Here is a 15,186-nt window from a genome sequence, read left to right on the forward strand (position 1 = left end):
AAAGTGATTCTGCAAGGAGACATTTTAATAGCGCGAGATGTGTATAGGGAGCTTGTGAAAGGTACGTTTATGCTGGGTAATTACTGATTTCTAAGCTACGGGTTGATTTCTTTTAAGATGCGGGGTCTGTCCTAGCGAGGAAAGTGCTCCGGTATCAGATGAGAAACACTCTTCAAGAAGGCGTGGCCTCAGGCAGTGAGGGCAACTTCTCTGAGGATGCGCTGGCGAAATTTGGCGAATGGACCTTCATTCCCGACTCTTCTATGGACAGTGTGTTTGGCCAGAGTGACGATCTGGATAGCGAAGGTATCTATTTTAAACAAAGGTTCGCTGTGGCTCACATCTACACACTGGCATTGAACTCTGAGAGCTCGCACTAAAATCCTGCTCCAATTCATTGGGGAAACGGGCTTGGGAGTGTCCATGCTTAGGGCGAGATAACTCTCACACTGGAGATGCTGTCCGTGCCCTGCCACCAGTAGGTTTTTGTGGCTCTGTCACTTTCTTAACATTTATAAGTTAACCGTGCCAGCCTTTCAGGGTTACAGGTAGGAAATCAAGAAATTCTAAGTAAAGGGTCTGGACCACACTTGGAAAGTTAGTTCTTAACTTTATTATGGTTTTAAAAAAAAGTGTTACTATTTTAAGAACTCACTCGGCATAACTTTTGAAACGGATAAAGCAAGAAATAGGATGGTAGACGTTACCATTTAACACTATTCCCTTTGTTTGAAATTGTTAAGAGATTTGTTAGATCTTACTCTCTTTTTTTTGTAAGTGTATAGATTGACAGGCTTCATCGTGACATTTTAACACATCTGTATCTCTGTGCTTTGCCCATGCTCTGTCTGGGCCACTGACTTGCATAGGATGTACAGAGCACAATGCACACACAGCGGTCAGAGGAGCATCTGCATGATTCAGTTCAGTCCTCTCATTTGCGGTCCCTGGGGTTTGAACTCAGGTCGTCAGGCTTGGTAGCAGGTATTTTCACTCAGCCATTTTCTCAACTCCTTTATTTAAAAATTTAATTAAAAATGTGTACCATAGAATGAGTTAAACTTAAATATTGAACCAGTGGGCTTATATCAAGATTTATATTATACCTTGTGACATTAGTATTGGTCTGTTGAATTTATCAAGCACCTAGAAGTAATTCTTTTTTCCCCTAAGCTAAAAAGTAGTAGGATTGAAAATCTTATATTTTTTCACAGTTCTTCAATATTTACCTTTGAAAATTATGACTCTATTTTCAGCTTTATTTTTGAAAACTCATAATCTCTGGCATCTTCAGCTCTTACTCTTAAAAGAATTATTGCTGATCATGAGTTCAATGATACATGTGCTTGCCTATGCTAATCATAGTTCTCGGTCAATGATAAGAGTTTGCCTAGAGTACATGAATTATGATGTCTTGAGATCAGTCCCCAGTACTGCCAAAAACCAAAAATAAATGATTTAAAAAATGAATGCCATTTAAGCCCCAAGTATGAAATCCAAGTGAATTATATTCGAGATCATTGAATGTCCAGTAGTCTAAGGTCTATTTTTAATATTTAAAACCAACCTTAAAAAAATCTATGAGAGGGTATAGAGAAATGGCCATTGGCCATACTTTTTTGCTTTTTTCTTTTGTCCTCTGTACTATGTTTACGGTAAAATGTGTGACTGTCGGGTTTCTTGGCTTATTCCTTCTGAACCCTGAACAACTGTGAGACACAGACCTGCTAGCCACTAGTCAGCACTCAAGGCTGACTCTACCACAGGGGTTCCATTGACAATCCAAAGAAAGAAAACACTCATTGGGTTTTAACTGAAACACCAACATCATTCACCATTTTTATTCTCATGTTCAAAGGGAAGTATGGTGTTCCTTGTGTGGATGCTTGTGTGTATATTGTATGCAGAAGTGTATTTCCATGGAGTATCAGGTATACATAAGGCTCATTGCCTTACTTCTTGGAAGCAGGGTATCTATCTCACTGAGCTGGGAACTTAGCTTTTCCACTAGGCTGGAAGCCAATAAGTCCCATCAAATCCTTTTGTGTCTGCCCCCTTTCCCTTAGTGCTAGGGTTACACTGTGCCCCTCAGTGCTGGGTTACACTGTGCCCCTCAGTGCTGGGTTACACTGTGCCCCTCAGTGCTGGGTTACACTGTGCCCCTCAGTGCTGGGGTTACACTGTGCCCTTCAGTGCTGGGGTTACACTGTGCCGTTCAGTGCTGGGGTTACACATGTGCTCAGGACCACATGACTTATGGCTATCAGTTTCCAAACTCTGGTCCTCATGTCTGTGTGATAAGCACTCTTTACCGCCGAGCCCATGCAGTTTCTATTAATGGAAATGTTTAGACTTCTGTGGCTGACTGATGACGCTCAGATCTTTCTCACGTTGCTGTTACTCTTCAACTTCAAAACAGGCAGCGAGAGCTCCTTTCTGGTGAAGAAGAAGTCCAACTCAGTTAGTGTAGGAGAAGTTTACAGGGACCTAGCTCTGCAGCGCTGCTCACCAAATGCTCAGAGGCACTCCAGTTCCTTGGTAAGTTGTGCGGTGTCTACGTTAAGTGTTTGGTCCTGACAGTCCCTTGATGGCTGAACTCCTGAAAAGCTAGGCGTGATTGGCAGGGAGTTACCTGATACACAAATGAGTACACATGAAAATGTATTAATTTATAACTTAGATACACACACAGAGACACACACATACACAAGTACACACACATGCATATACACACTCATACACACACACATACACACATATACACACATTCACACAGACACACATACACATATTCACACATACACACGTACACACACATACACAGTACACACACACACAGTACACACACACGCACACACACACACACACACACACACACACACACACACATGTACACTTGTATTTTTTTAATGGAAAGACACATTTCCACACAGGGCTCCATAATGAGAGTTACACTCCTTTTAGGTTTACTTTGAAGGGTTAATGCTGACTTGTGCTTGAAGCTTGATCACAATGCGGTGCTGACGATTTCTGTTACAATAGAAGCCCTTCATTTGTATCTATTTATTATATGTGTTTAAGGCTTATAATATGAAATGATTATTGCAATAAAGTAAATTAGCACGTCTACCTCACGTAATTTACTGTCCTGCTGGCACAGACAAAAGCACCATAGATTCCCTTTATCTGACACAGTCTTTCGTCTGTAATCTCCTTAGGAATTTTTAAATGTCCGGTGTTTTCAGATTCAATCTTTCTGACCTCTGGCTGTGAGGATTTTATTTTGGTTTTTGAAGATGGTGCTGCACGCTGTGCACTTTCAAGGCTCCTCCTCCTGAGCGTGCAGCAGCCGTGCTGTACAACAGAGATGCCTTCCTGCCTTCCTCTGGTTCCTCAAACTTTGTACCGTTGGCTCAGCTTGCATTTCTTTGCCAGCCTTCCTATCTCCCCATGTTCTACTCTTTATTTAATTCACTTATTTATTTTCTTTTTTGACAGTTGTATATATAAATATAATGAACTTTTAGCCATTTTCACTCCCTATATCCATCTCTCAACTTTCTCTCTCTCCTGCTAAAACTCTTCTCCCTAACAACCTCCCTCCTACTTTCATGTCTCATGTGTGTGTGTGTGTGTTTGTATGTATGTATGTGTATGTGTATGTATATGTGTGTGTGTGTCATGTGTGTCTCTGTGTGTATTTGTATGTGTGTGTATGTGTATGTATGTATGCATATGTGTATGTGTATGTGTGTCATGTGTGTCTGTGTGTGTCTGTGTGTGTCATGTGTGTGTATTTGTATGTGTGTGTATGTGTGTGTCTGTGTTTATGTGTGTATGTATGTGTATGTGTATGTGTGTATGTGTAAGTGTATGTGTATGTATGTGTGTGTCTTGTGTGTCTGTGTGTGTCTGTATGTGTGTGTCATGTGTGTCTGTGTGTGTCTCTCTGTGTGTCTGTGTGTGTCTCTGTATGTGTCTGTTTGTGTGTCATGTGTGTGTCTGTGTGTGTCTTGTGTGTCTGTATGTGTGTGTCATGTGTGTCTGTGTGTGTCTCTCTGTGTGTCTGTATGTGTCTCTGTATGTGTCTGTGTGTGTGTCATGTGTGTGTCTGTGTCTATGTGCATGTGTGTATGTATGTGTGTGAATGTGTGTATGTGTGTGTGTATGTGTGTGTTTGTGTGTGTATATATGTGCGTATGTGTGTATGTGTGTGTGTGTATGTGTGTGTATGTGTGTATGTATGTGTATGTGTGTGGATGTGTGTGTGTGTGTGTGTGTGTGTGTGTGTGTTTGTGTGTGAGTTTAATTAGGACAGCTTGCAGTAGCCTTGGTTGGATCATGGTCACCCATCAGTGGCAGCATCACTGAAGGAGGTTACACCCATTCCTCCAGTCACCATTAATTATCATTAGTCCCCCAGGGAGGGGTGGAGCCTCATGAGCCCTTCCATGATGAAATGTTGGCAGGCTCAGTTTTATGCATGACTTATGTGGTCAACCACAGCACAGTGTTCAGAAGTGCAATGGCTGCATCCGACCAAGAAGGAGTCTCTTAGAAACCAACTTCCCCACCCTCCAGCTCCTTTGTTCTTTCTGCCCTCTCTTCCAAGATGCTCCCTGAGCCTTGGAGAGGGTGGATGTAGTTGCCCCATCTAGGGCAGGGCATGCCATCGTCTCATATTCCTTTGTTAAGTCTCTGATTAGTCACCACTTGCTGCAAAAAGCTTCTGAGATGTTCAGCGGGGGGGACCCATTGGACACTCCTGCTGACCACAGTCCTTGGGAATCACAGCAAGGTGGAAGGAGACAGCTGTCCTCTGACCTCACACATGTGCCCAGGCATGTCAACCTCACCCAACATCTATCACTCAAAATTAATAAATAGAAAAAGAAGATTGTCTGAAGAAAGCTGAGCTGTATAGGTCTAAACATGTTTACTTTTCATTTCTGTAAGCTCAGCCTATTGAGATCCCCACCCCACCCCTGCTAAGTGTCTCATATGTATGTATCTTATTGTGCCTGGTAAAGAATGTGACATTTGAAAATAGAATTAAACAAAAGACAAGTTATTTTTGCTTACCTTAGTTTGAACTCATATGAAGATGAGTAGAGAGAGTGATTGTAGCCAAACAAGAATAAATTAGGTCCCATGATTTGTATATGACAGTTGTAATTACAGATTAGGTAGTTACAGACTTACTTTAGTCGGTTGATGGAATTGATTGTGTAAAATTTCTGCCTCAACTTGTGCCTTTCCATTTCTTCATACTTAAAACTTAAAAACACGACGGTCTGCTGACGCTTCTGAAGTCACAGCTGTCAGAAGGCCAAGTCTGGAGGGTACTGAGTTCTAGGCCAATCTGATCCTTCTATAAGTACATGATACCAAGGGGCAAGGGTCAATACACAGGATAGTTGGGCAGTAATATGAAGTTTTTTTTGTTTTGTTTTTTTTTTTTTTTTGGAGCTGGGGACCGAACCCAGGGCCTTGCGCTTCCTAGGTAAGCGCTCTACCACTGAGCTAAATCCCCAGCCCCTTAATATGAAGTTTTATTTTCATTTTTGAGCTCTCTGCTCTTGCCTGTTTTTCTGCAATAATTTCATTTCTTAGTTGCTTCTACTTAGAAACGGTCTCCTCTCAAAATAAAAAAAAAAGTGACATAACAAATGATAGAAATTTTATTTAAGTCATTATTGATTTAATAGGGTCCTGTTTTTGATCACGAAGATCTACTGAGACGAAAAAGAAAAATACTGTCCTCAGATGAGTCTCTCAGTAAGTACGAGGAAATGAGTTTAGTTACATAGATATTTGGGGCGGAATTTATTGTTTTGTTTAATTCGTTTTGATTACTTAATTTTTTAAAAAAATTTGCTGCCTATTTGAACTTAACACAGCTTTCATATGTATTCGCTTAATGATCAAAGAGGCTACTAAAATCTACTTTTTAGGACTGTTATCAGACTCACGTTTTCATGAGTTTTCTGAAATCCAAATTATGTTTTCCCCAGCCCCATTCTTCATTTTCATCCATAGTTCTTGTTTTCACTCCACCCATGTTAAATACTCTTATGCACTCTGCATTCTAACCACTAGAGGGCACGCTCCACAGTTTGGTGCACTCTGCATTCTAACCACTAGAGGGCACGCTCCACAGTTTGGTGCACTCTGCATTCTAACCACTAGAGGGCACGCTCCACGGTTTGCTGCTCTCTGCATTCTAACCACTAGAGGGCACGCTCCACGGTTTGCTGCTCTCTGCATTCTAACCACTAGAGGGTATGCTCTACTGTTTGGTGCTCTTGTAGAGCCTGCCTCCTGAGGTAAAGAGGGCTCAGTCCATTTTCACAGGCTAATTCAACTGTGCGTTTACATTTTTGCCTTTTGTTGTTTGGGAAAAACAAGGATCCTCAAGGCTGCAGTCCCATACGAGACAATCAGATAGCTCTTCTTCTCTGGCTTCTGAGAGAGAACACATCACGTCTTTAGACCTTTCTGCCAACGAACTGAAAGATATTGATGCTCTGGGCCAGAAGTGTTGCCTCAGTAGCCACCTGGAGCATCTCACCAAGCTGGAACTTCACCAGAATTCACTCACGAGCTTCCCACAACAGCTGTGTGAGGTAAAGTCTGTTTGCCTTGTAACTTCCAAGACCCTGCGGGGCACCACATGACCCTACCCATTTGCTTGGCTAAGCACATCTGTATAAACACATTTGTAAGAACCCCCGAGTATCGGGAATGTGTCCGTGTCACCTTAAGGGCAGACATTAAAGGCTTCCTCTTGGAGTGGTTCTTCCTAGAGCTAGCTCAGATTTGAACTCTCTTCTCCTTTCCCCATGACGCCTGTAATCTCCCTTGCAAAGAGCGTTTGCTCTGTTTGGATTGAACAGTACAGGAAGCATCGTGTAGGGGAAGGGATAAGGGATCATTTCGAGAAATCTTTAGGAGTTTTACAAGGAATAAAGCATTACCGACTCCTGGTGACCCCACTGACCTGAGAGCATGCAGTCCTGCAAACGAACTTACCAACCCATAGCCATTTGGAGTCCAACTCCTATGGTAGATATTTGTTTTATAAAGTGTATTTTGACATATATCCTATTTCTGGCATTCATCACCACAGTATGCATATGCACATGCATTACGCTTGGTTTAGGGCCTTGGGAGAGTACAGAATTTAAGATTATAACATTGCTTTGGCTTTGTTTGTAAAAGCTGATCTTATAGGAAATCCAAGGCAAGGAAAGTTGGCTGTGACATGATTCTCTTAAAGCACAGTTCTCAAACCTGCGGGTGGTGACCCCTTTAGGGGGACAAATGACCCTTTCACAGGGGGCGCATGTCAGCTATCCTGCATATCAGATGTTTACATTATAATCCATAACAGTAGCAAAATTACAGGTATGAAGTAGCAGTGAAAACGTGGGTCACTGAGGTCACCGCGACGTGAGCAGTGTTCAAGGGCCTCAGCTTCAGGAAGGTTTGCACAAACGGACTGGATACACCACAGGATAGCAGTCCTCGGTGTTAAGTGATCTCAGGGTGCGTTTGCTAACTCTGGCTGGGAGCAGCAGACAAAGTTACATTCTCAGAATGGCAGACATTTTTTTTTATAACAGTGTATCCCTACAGTTACGTCTGTCTTTCAGAGCTGGGGCAACCATTACCACGTTACTTTGGGTTTCACACAGCCTTTCCGAAATTCTTACACACTTGAATATGAGTTACCCCACAGGACAGCCTGCTTCTGGTAGGCTTAACTGTGCATGGTGGATAGCATTGCAGTAGCCCTGACTCCGTCTTGCAATTCGCAGAAGCAATTTCTATAAGTAAGCTGAACTGAGGTCTCAAAATTATATTTCTAAGCCTGCCTTTGACAGTCTCTTATGGAATTTCCCCTGTTTTAACTCACACTATAGCAGGAATTGTTGACCTACTAAGTGTGCTGACATTCCAACAAGCTTTGTATTTTCAATTAAAAAAAAAAATTCCAGATGGTTCCAGTTAACCAATGTTAGGGAAGCCAGAACCGGGCTGGACTTATCTCTCAAATGCTCAGTATGGGATATTTAACTTTCTTTCTTCCCAGACTCTGAAGTGCTTGACACATCTGGATTTGCACAGTAACAAATTCGCCACCTTTCCCTCCTTCATGTTGAAAATGCCAAGTGTTATCCACCTAGACGCCTCTCGAAATGACATCGGACCAACAGTTGTTTTAGACCCTGTGGTGAAGTGTCCAAGCCTCAAACAGTTTAACCTGTCCTACAACCAGCTCTCTTCCATCCCAGAGAACCTGGACCAAGTGGTGGAGAAACTGGAGCAGCTCCTACTGGAAGGGTAAGAACGGACCCACTAAGGCAGCAAGGAAAATCACATTGCACTGAACTTAGCAGGAGTGAGAAACAATGGTGCTATTTCTGTAACAATGAGTTTGAAGTAAGCATGGCCAAGGGTGAATGCGGTTGATAATTAAGGCCATTTTGTCAGTTGGAATCCTCACAATTAATTTTAAGAGGCTTACATATGCTTTGAGCTGTCCTTAGAGCTTAGATTGATTTAATACCTTTACATTCTACTAGCATTCACATTTTAACCCTCGGTTTTGCGTTTCCCAACTAGAAACAAAATATCCGGGATTTGTTCTCCCTTGAGCCTGAAGGAACTGAAGATTTTAAACCTTAGTAAAAACCACATTCCATCCCTACCTGAAGACTTTCTCGAGGCTTGCCCGAAAGTGGAGAGCTTCAGTGCCCGCATGAATTTTCTCGGTAAGTGTCCGATTTCACCATCACCTTCAAGGCCTTCAAGGGACACAGATAGGTGTTTTAGGAGGGGAGTTACAGGGGATGTTTCAGGTAAAGTATCCCAAAGTTCTGCAAACCAACTTGGCAGATTGAGGATGAAAGTGAGCCGTCAAGCCAGGGAAAGGTTTTGGAGAAAAGAATGTAGACACGTATTTAATGAGAGGGGATCAGGGGAGCTTGATCCCACTTATAAGACATACTGGGAAAGGTAAAACTGTGGGTCCAGTCCAAAGAGTTACAGTTAGCATGGTCTAGGGGAGAGAAGAGGAAGACACAGTGATGATGCACAGATGTCCTGTTTGTCAAACCACAGACGAAACTGACTGCAGACACTGCTGTGTCAATATTGGCCCCTTGTCACAGCTGAACTGATGCTGACTTGGTAGCAGGAGAAAGCTGTGTGGGGAGGCAGGGGTGGGGGGTGAGGGGAAGGGAGGAATTCGGTCCTCTTTGCCCACATTTTCTACACAACGAAAACTGTTTAAAATTGTATTTTCATTGGAGCTGGAGAGATGGCTCAGTGGTTAAGAGCACTGACTGCTCTTCCAGAAGTCCTGAGCTTAATTCCCAGCAACCACATGGGGGCTCACAACCATCTGTAATGGGATCCGACAGTGGACTTACATTTTAAAATGTCTTCAAAATTGTCTGTGGTTTTAAAAAAAAAATCTCAGCCTACTGCTGCTATCATAGGAAAAGAAATTATGGTCTCACAGCATGCAAATGATCATCACACTTGTTCATTTTCATCTCTTGAACTAAAGAGTTCCCGTGGCTGCCTACATGCACGTGCAAACATTGCTAATGCTGTTAAAGAACAGATTTTTAAAGTAAATTATTTAATTAAGATATAATTGAATTATTTATTCTTCCCCCTTTCTCCTCCCTCCAACCCCTCCCGTACGCTCGTGTCTCTGCATTTACATATATGCAAATAAACATGTAAATGCAACCTGCTGAGTCTATTCAGTGTTGCTTGTATGTCCATGTTTCTAGGATTGACTTCTTGGTGTAGGATAGCCACCTAGGAAGGACTAATCTTCCTCTCTCAAGAGTTTTCTGCCTGTATATCTTCATAGGCAGGTAGGACCTCATGAGAGTTCTGTCCTCTATGTTGGGACGTCAACTGGTTTTGAAATTGTCCAGGTCCCGTTCAGGTAGCTGTGCTGTTGACCTGTCATGGGTATAGCTTCTCTGTCATATCTTGAAGACACAATCCTGCATCAGATGTCTTGGACCTCTGGCTCTAACAGTCTTTCTGTTCCTGCTTCTGAGACATTCTCAAGCATAAGAGTTCGATTACAGGTGTATCAGTGGGGACTTGCTAGCCCCCACAGTCAATGTTTACCTGCATTTTAACTACTGTGGCTTTCTTTGCAAGATGAATCTTCTTTAATGAGGGGTGAGGACACACTTATCTGTGGGTATAAGGAGACATACTTAGAGTGCAGTTAGAAATTATACTGGTTTAGGAAAATGGCAGTCACACGTTCTCCTCCAAGATCCATGACTCCACTATTCATACATGACTATCTAGGCTTCTAAGACCAGGATTGATTTTCTTCTGTTGATTGGGCCTTAGATCCAATTAGAGAGCTTGGAGTTCCCACCAAGATATGGGTACACAGTTAGGTAGACCCTGACATTTGCTTATTGTTGTTCTTAGGCCTCACTGCTAGGTAGGACTACTGACCCCTCCCTTGGATGACTGCATTTCACCTTCTGCTGCTACTACGGAAGCTAGTTCTCAAGGAGCCCATTTGGTGTCAAATCCAGCTAGAGTCCTCCAAGTCATGTGTCCAAAGAACTGTGTGTCTTCAGCAGCAAGATGGCAACAGGAGTAGCCTGTGTTGGTTTAGGAGTCTCTTAGTCTACCCTGACCAATAACTCAAAAGGAGGTTTCCTGAACTTAGACAGCCTACAGCTCTTGGAGAAGTTGCTATCATTCTAAGTAGCATTACTCCATTCATTTGCTCTTCTCTCTCTCTCTCTCTCTCTCTCTCTCTCTCTCTCTCTCTCAATATTGTTCAACGTAGTAGATAAAGGCCTAATTTCATTCTTCTACTTGTATTTATCCTGTTTTTCAGCATCATTTATTGAAGATGTTCTTTTCGCCAGTGTGCCTTTCTAGTATTTTCATCAAATATTAAATGTCACTGGTGATGTTCACACACGCTTGGGTTTTCTGTTTTGTTCCATTGAGCTGCATGTCTGTTTTCGCACAAGCACAGTGCAATTTTAGTTACTATGGCTCTGTCATACATTTTATCTAGAATGGTAACCCTTGGGGTTTCTTTGGCTCTCTGGAGTCTTATATGGTTCCATATAAATGTAAGGATTTTTTCCCCCATTTCTGTGAAGGATGTTGCCAGGATCTTGGTTGGGATTGCATTGAATCTGTAATGTTTTTGGTAGAATCGTCATTGTTACAACGTTAATTCTACCAATCTATGAGCACCAGAGGACTCATTACTTAGTGGCCACACTGTTATCTTATAAAGTAAAATTGTTTTATTATGTGAGTATGAAAATGTTAGCCACACTAGTGACACATGACTGGAAACTGTCCGTATGGGTTTATCAGAAATCTAGTGAAGATGAGTGATACGTCTATTATCTTTTTTATTTCTTCAGCTGCAATGCCTGCCTTACCGTCTTCCATAACTAGCTTAAAATTGTCTCAAAACTCTTTCACGTGCATTCCAGAAGCGATCTTCAGTCTTCCACAGTGAGTCCATTGTTACTTTACTTCACACAGAATGAGTTGTGGCATAACTTTTAGGAGCAATGGTTTGATGTGATCATGTATATTATTCATTTATAAACCCACTTCACATTAACAAAAAACCCTCAATACTCAATTCTTTTTTGGTATATGAGAGTTTGATTCTTTAGTAGATAAAAGGTACATCTCTAAACCTTTGTAGTAACTTCTCATGCTTTTGTATATGAATAATCTGACTGATAATTGCATTCTATAGCCAAATAAGGCTGGATGTTCACCAGATGATTGTTAATTTCTTTTGGGTTTTAGCTGATCACAGGTATCCATTTGTTGCCTGAACATTGGTAACTGAAGTTGTATTTGTTTCAGTAACATTTTCTATGAAGATTAGGAATGAATATATACATATATTCACACACACACACACACACACACACACACACACACACACACACACAAATCTGCATAGTGATGTGGCTGGGGTTAAGGGACCTCCTAATTTCTTCAAAGACCCAAACAACAATCATTAATTCAGTTTTAAGTGTATTGTCATTTTAAGAACATTTTAAGAACAGCTTTATCCATGCATTATAAAAAAATCACAGTTTGTATGTACTTATATTCATATTATAGGTAAATAGCAACCACCACCTAGTCACAGAGAATGTTAGACAGACTCATTGGTGCAAATCTAACTGCAAAACCCCACTCCCTGTTCTAATTGTTCCCCACGGGCCTTCTCTTTAATCTTCCTAATCATTTTATAGGACAATTTCTGTTTATCATTTCCTTTTTATAATCTTACTAGGGAAACAAAACATCTCCCCAAAAGTCATACTTCATCTGTGTTGATAGGCTTAACTTGAGACTTTCAATTCTTACATAGTAGCTCCTATTAGACATGTTTTAAATATATTCCCCCCAAATCATTAAGATCATTTATTGGGAAACAGCTGACATAAAGATGATCTCTTATGCCCACCTTCTTCCCATCACCCAGCTCTTGATTTCATCAACACTATTGTTGGGCACACATCTCCATACTTTATGTTCATGTTTTAAATTTTCTCTTGTTTTGCAAGTACACACATAGTTATTCAGTTAGAGATAACTAGATTGCACCCAAAGAGATACTGCTCTGCAAAATCCTAGTGACTCAAGTCCATTGTAGGTTAGAGTAATGAATGTAATATCTAAGACAGCCAAATTCCTTTCCTAGTTTTTACTTACTTTTCTATGGCAACTAGAACAATATATAGTATATTTATTTTTAGAAGAACACAAATGTTGCTTTGTAGACCCAAACTCTTCCTTGTTAGATAGATGGTGTTGCTATGTGAGTTTAGAATTCATTCATTAAGCTTCCAATACACTGAGAGGAAGCATAATGTACACAGAAATAATGAGGTCTGAAAAGTTGAGAAACTGCCACGTGAGCAGGGTTCACGGCTTATTCATGCTGGGTCCCATGCTTACCGAGACTAGCTAGTGAAATGGTGTGCTCACCTCTCTAGGGACTACTTCTAGAACAGACCCTGGAAATGAATGAAAGCTATCCATGGAGGAGAGGTTAGTGGAAACTGCACAATTTATAGAGGAAGCAGAGTCTCAATGACAATTTGTGTATTTGTTAGTTATAATTTCTCATTCCCCACGAGCATTTGAAAAGCACTGATCATTTCTTTATTTTTGAGAGAGATAGTATTTTTATGGTCCAAAAATTTTTTTCTTTCTTTGAAAATAAAACGCACACACACACACACACACACACACACACATACACACACATGTATATACACACATATATATGTGTATATATACACATACATATATATACATGCATATATATACATGCATATATATATTTATGAATACCAAGTGAGCAGGTGAACCTCTTATATATGCACATCATGTACCATTCAAGGGCTAATATATCACTTCAAGCAGTTTTTTCTTCTTGGTGAAAACATCCCTGATCCTCTCTTATAATGAAGGAAATACACGATACATGGTCATCATCATTGTCATCCCAAGGGAGTATGACCAGTTTTGTTTCTGATAATCGCCATTCACTTCTGCCTTTTCTTCTAAGTACTTTATGAGTATGCAATCTCAAATTCACGCCTCTGTGCAACCGACGCAGTTTTAAGTTAATTTCTTAGCCTCAGTCTTGTAAAATTCCTCGCGCTATCATTTTGCTTTCTTTGAAATCTCCTACTCTGCTTTCAATGGGACATCATGTCGTTCCAGCTTGCGGTCCTTGGATATGAGTCACAACAACATTGAACACCTGCCGGGACCTGCACATTGGAAGTCTCTGAACTTAAGGGAACTCATTTTTAGCAAGAATCAGATCAGCACCTTAGACTTGAGCGAAAACCCACACATATGGTCAAGAGTAGAGAAGCTGCATCTCTCTCATAATAAACTGAAAGAGGTGAGAGGCCGTCTTTGTAAGTTACCAGATTTCAGTTTGTGCTATCACAATTATTTTTAAATCTGTTGATATTTCTTACTTCGTAAGACATGATTTTACTCTGAGGTAAGTGGGTATAGTCAAACAACAAGCTTGCTTCCAACAAGCAAACCCCAAGAAATGTTACACATCAGGGTGTGTCTTGGGGTTTTATTGCTGTGAAGAGAAATTGTGACCAAGGCAACTGTTATGAAAGTGAACATTTAACTGGGGCTGGCTCAGTTTTATAGGTCTGGCCTATCATCATTGGAAGAAAGATGGCAGGACCCAGGCAGACATGATGCTGGAGGAGCCTAGAGTTCTACATCTTGATCCAAAGGCAGCCAGGAGAAGACTGTCTTTCATAGTCAGCCAGGAGCCAGGAGGAGGCTCTCTCTTCCTCACTGGGCAGAGCCTGAGCACAGGAGTCCTCAAGCCTGCCTACACAGTGACACACCTCCTCCAACAAGGCCACACTTCCTCCAACAAGGCCACACCTCCTCTAACAAGACCACACCTCCTCCAACAAGGCCACACCTCCTCCAACAAGGCCACACCCCTCCAACAAGGCCACACTTCCTCCAACAAGGCCACACCTACTAATGGTGCCACTCCCTATGGCCAAGCATTCAAACATATGAATCGACTGGGGACTAAACCTATACAAACTGCCACAGTGTATATATCTAGTTTTGAATGTATAACGCTGTAAAAGAATCACTGTTTGCCACCTCTGACCATTCACAGAGCCTGATGTACTCCAAGTCTCTCATCTTCACTGGATGACACCTGGCCTCTTTCCTACATGCCTAGATCTCCCCATTCTTCCTCTGGATGACCCCTCACCTAAATGAATCATCCTCCTTTTATTTACACATATAAGAAAAATATTTTCTCGTCAAGTTCAAACCGTCGTCTATGTAATAGGCTTCTAAAGGTCTGATAGTTCAATGTTTCTGAATGTCTTCTATTATAAGTATACTATAGTCAGCTTAAAACCCTTTTGGTCCTGGAATGATAGCACTTACTTAGCAAACGCAAGGTCCCGTGCATCCTACTGAAGAAAACTATTTAATTAAGACAGAAAACTAAACCACTTTGGTTCGGCTGGAACATAATGTGTAAGTATTTAGAGGTTTATAATGATTGTATCTTTGCGATTTACTAAAGAACATAGGCAGTGTGAAAGAACA

At 41.3% G+C, this 15,186-nt stretch overlaps 1 protein-coding gene across 6 annotated transcripts in view; it reads left to right on the forward strand.

Moving 5' to 3' along the window:
* Positions 1-15,186, forward strand: part of Lrrk2 (leucine-rich repeat kinase 2) — a 160,989-nt gene that overhangs the window by 56,756 nt on the left and 89,047 nt on the right. For all 6 annotated transcript variants that reach the window (NM_001191789.2, XM_063263367.1, XM_063263368.1 and 3 more), the window contains exons 20-27: positions 118-306; positions 2,420-2,538; positions 5,709-5,778; positions 6,409-6,626; positions 8,096-8,346; positions 8,629-8,777; positions 11,448-11,541; positions 13,789-13,975. In NM_001191789.2, coding sequence (NP_001178718.2) covers positions 118-306; positions 2,420-2,538; positions 5,709-5,778; positions 6,409-6,626; positions 8,096-8,346; positions 8,629-8,777; positions 11,448-11,541; positions 13,789-13,975 — 1,277 coding nt within the window. The remainder of the gene's footprint in view (positions 1-117; positions 307-2,419; positions 2,539-5,708; positions 5,779-6,408; positions 6,627-8,095; positions 8,347-8,628; positions 8,778-11,447; positions 11,542-13,788; positions 13,976-15,186) is intronic.

This window comes from Rattus norvegicus, chromosome 7 (assembly GCF_036323735.1).
Source record: "Rattus norvegicus strain BN/NHsdMcwi chromosome 7, GRCr8, whole genome shotgun sequence".
In the NCBI taxonomy this organism is placed as follows: domain Eukaryota; kingdom Metazoa; phylum Chordata; class Mammalia; order Rodentia; family Muridae; genus Rattus; species Rattus norvegicus.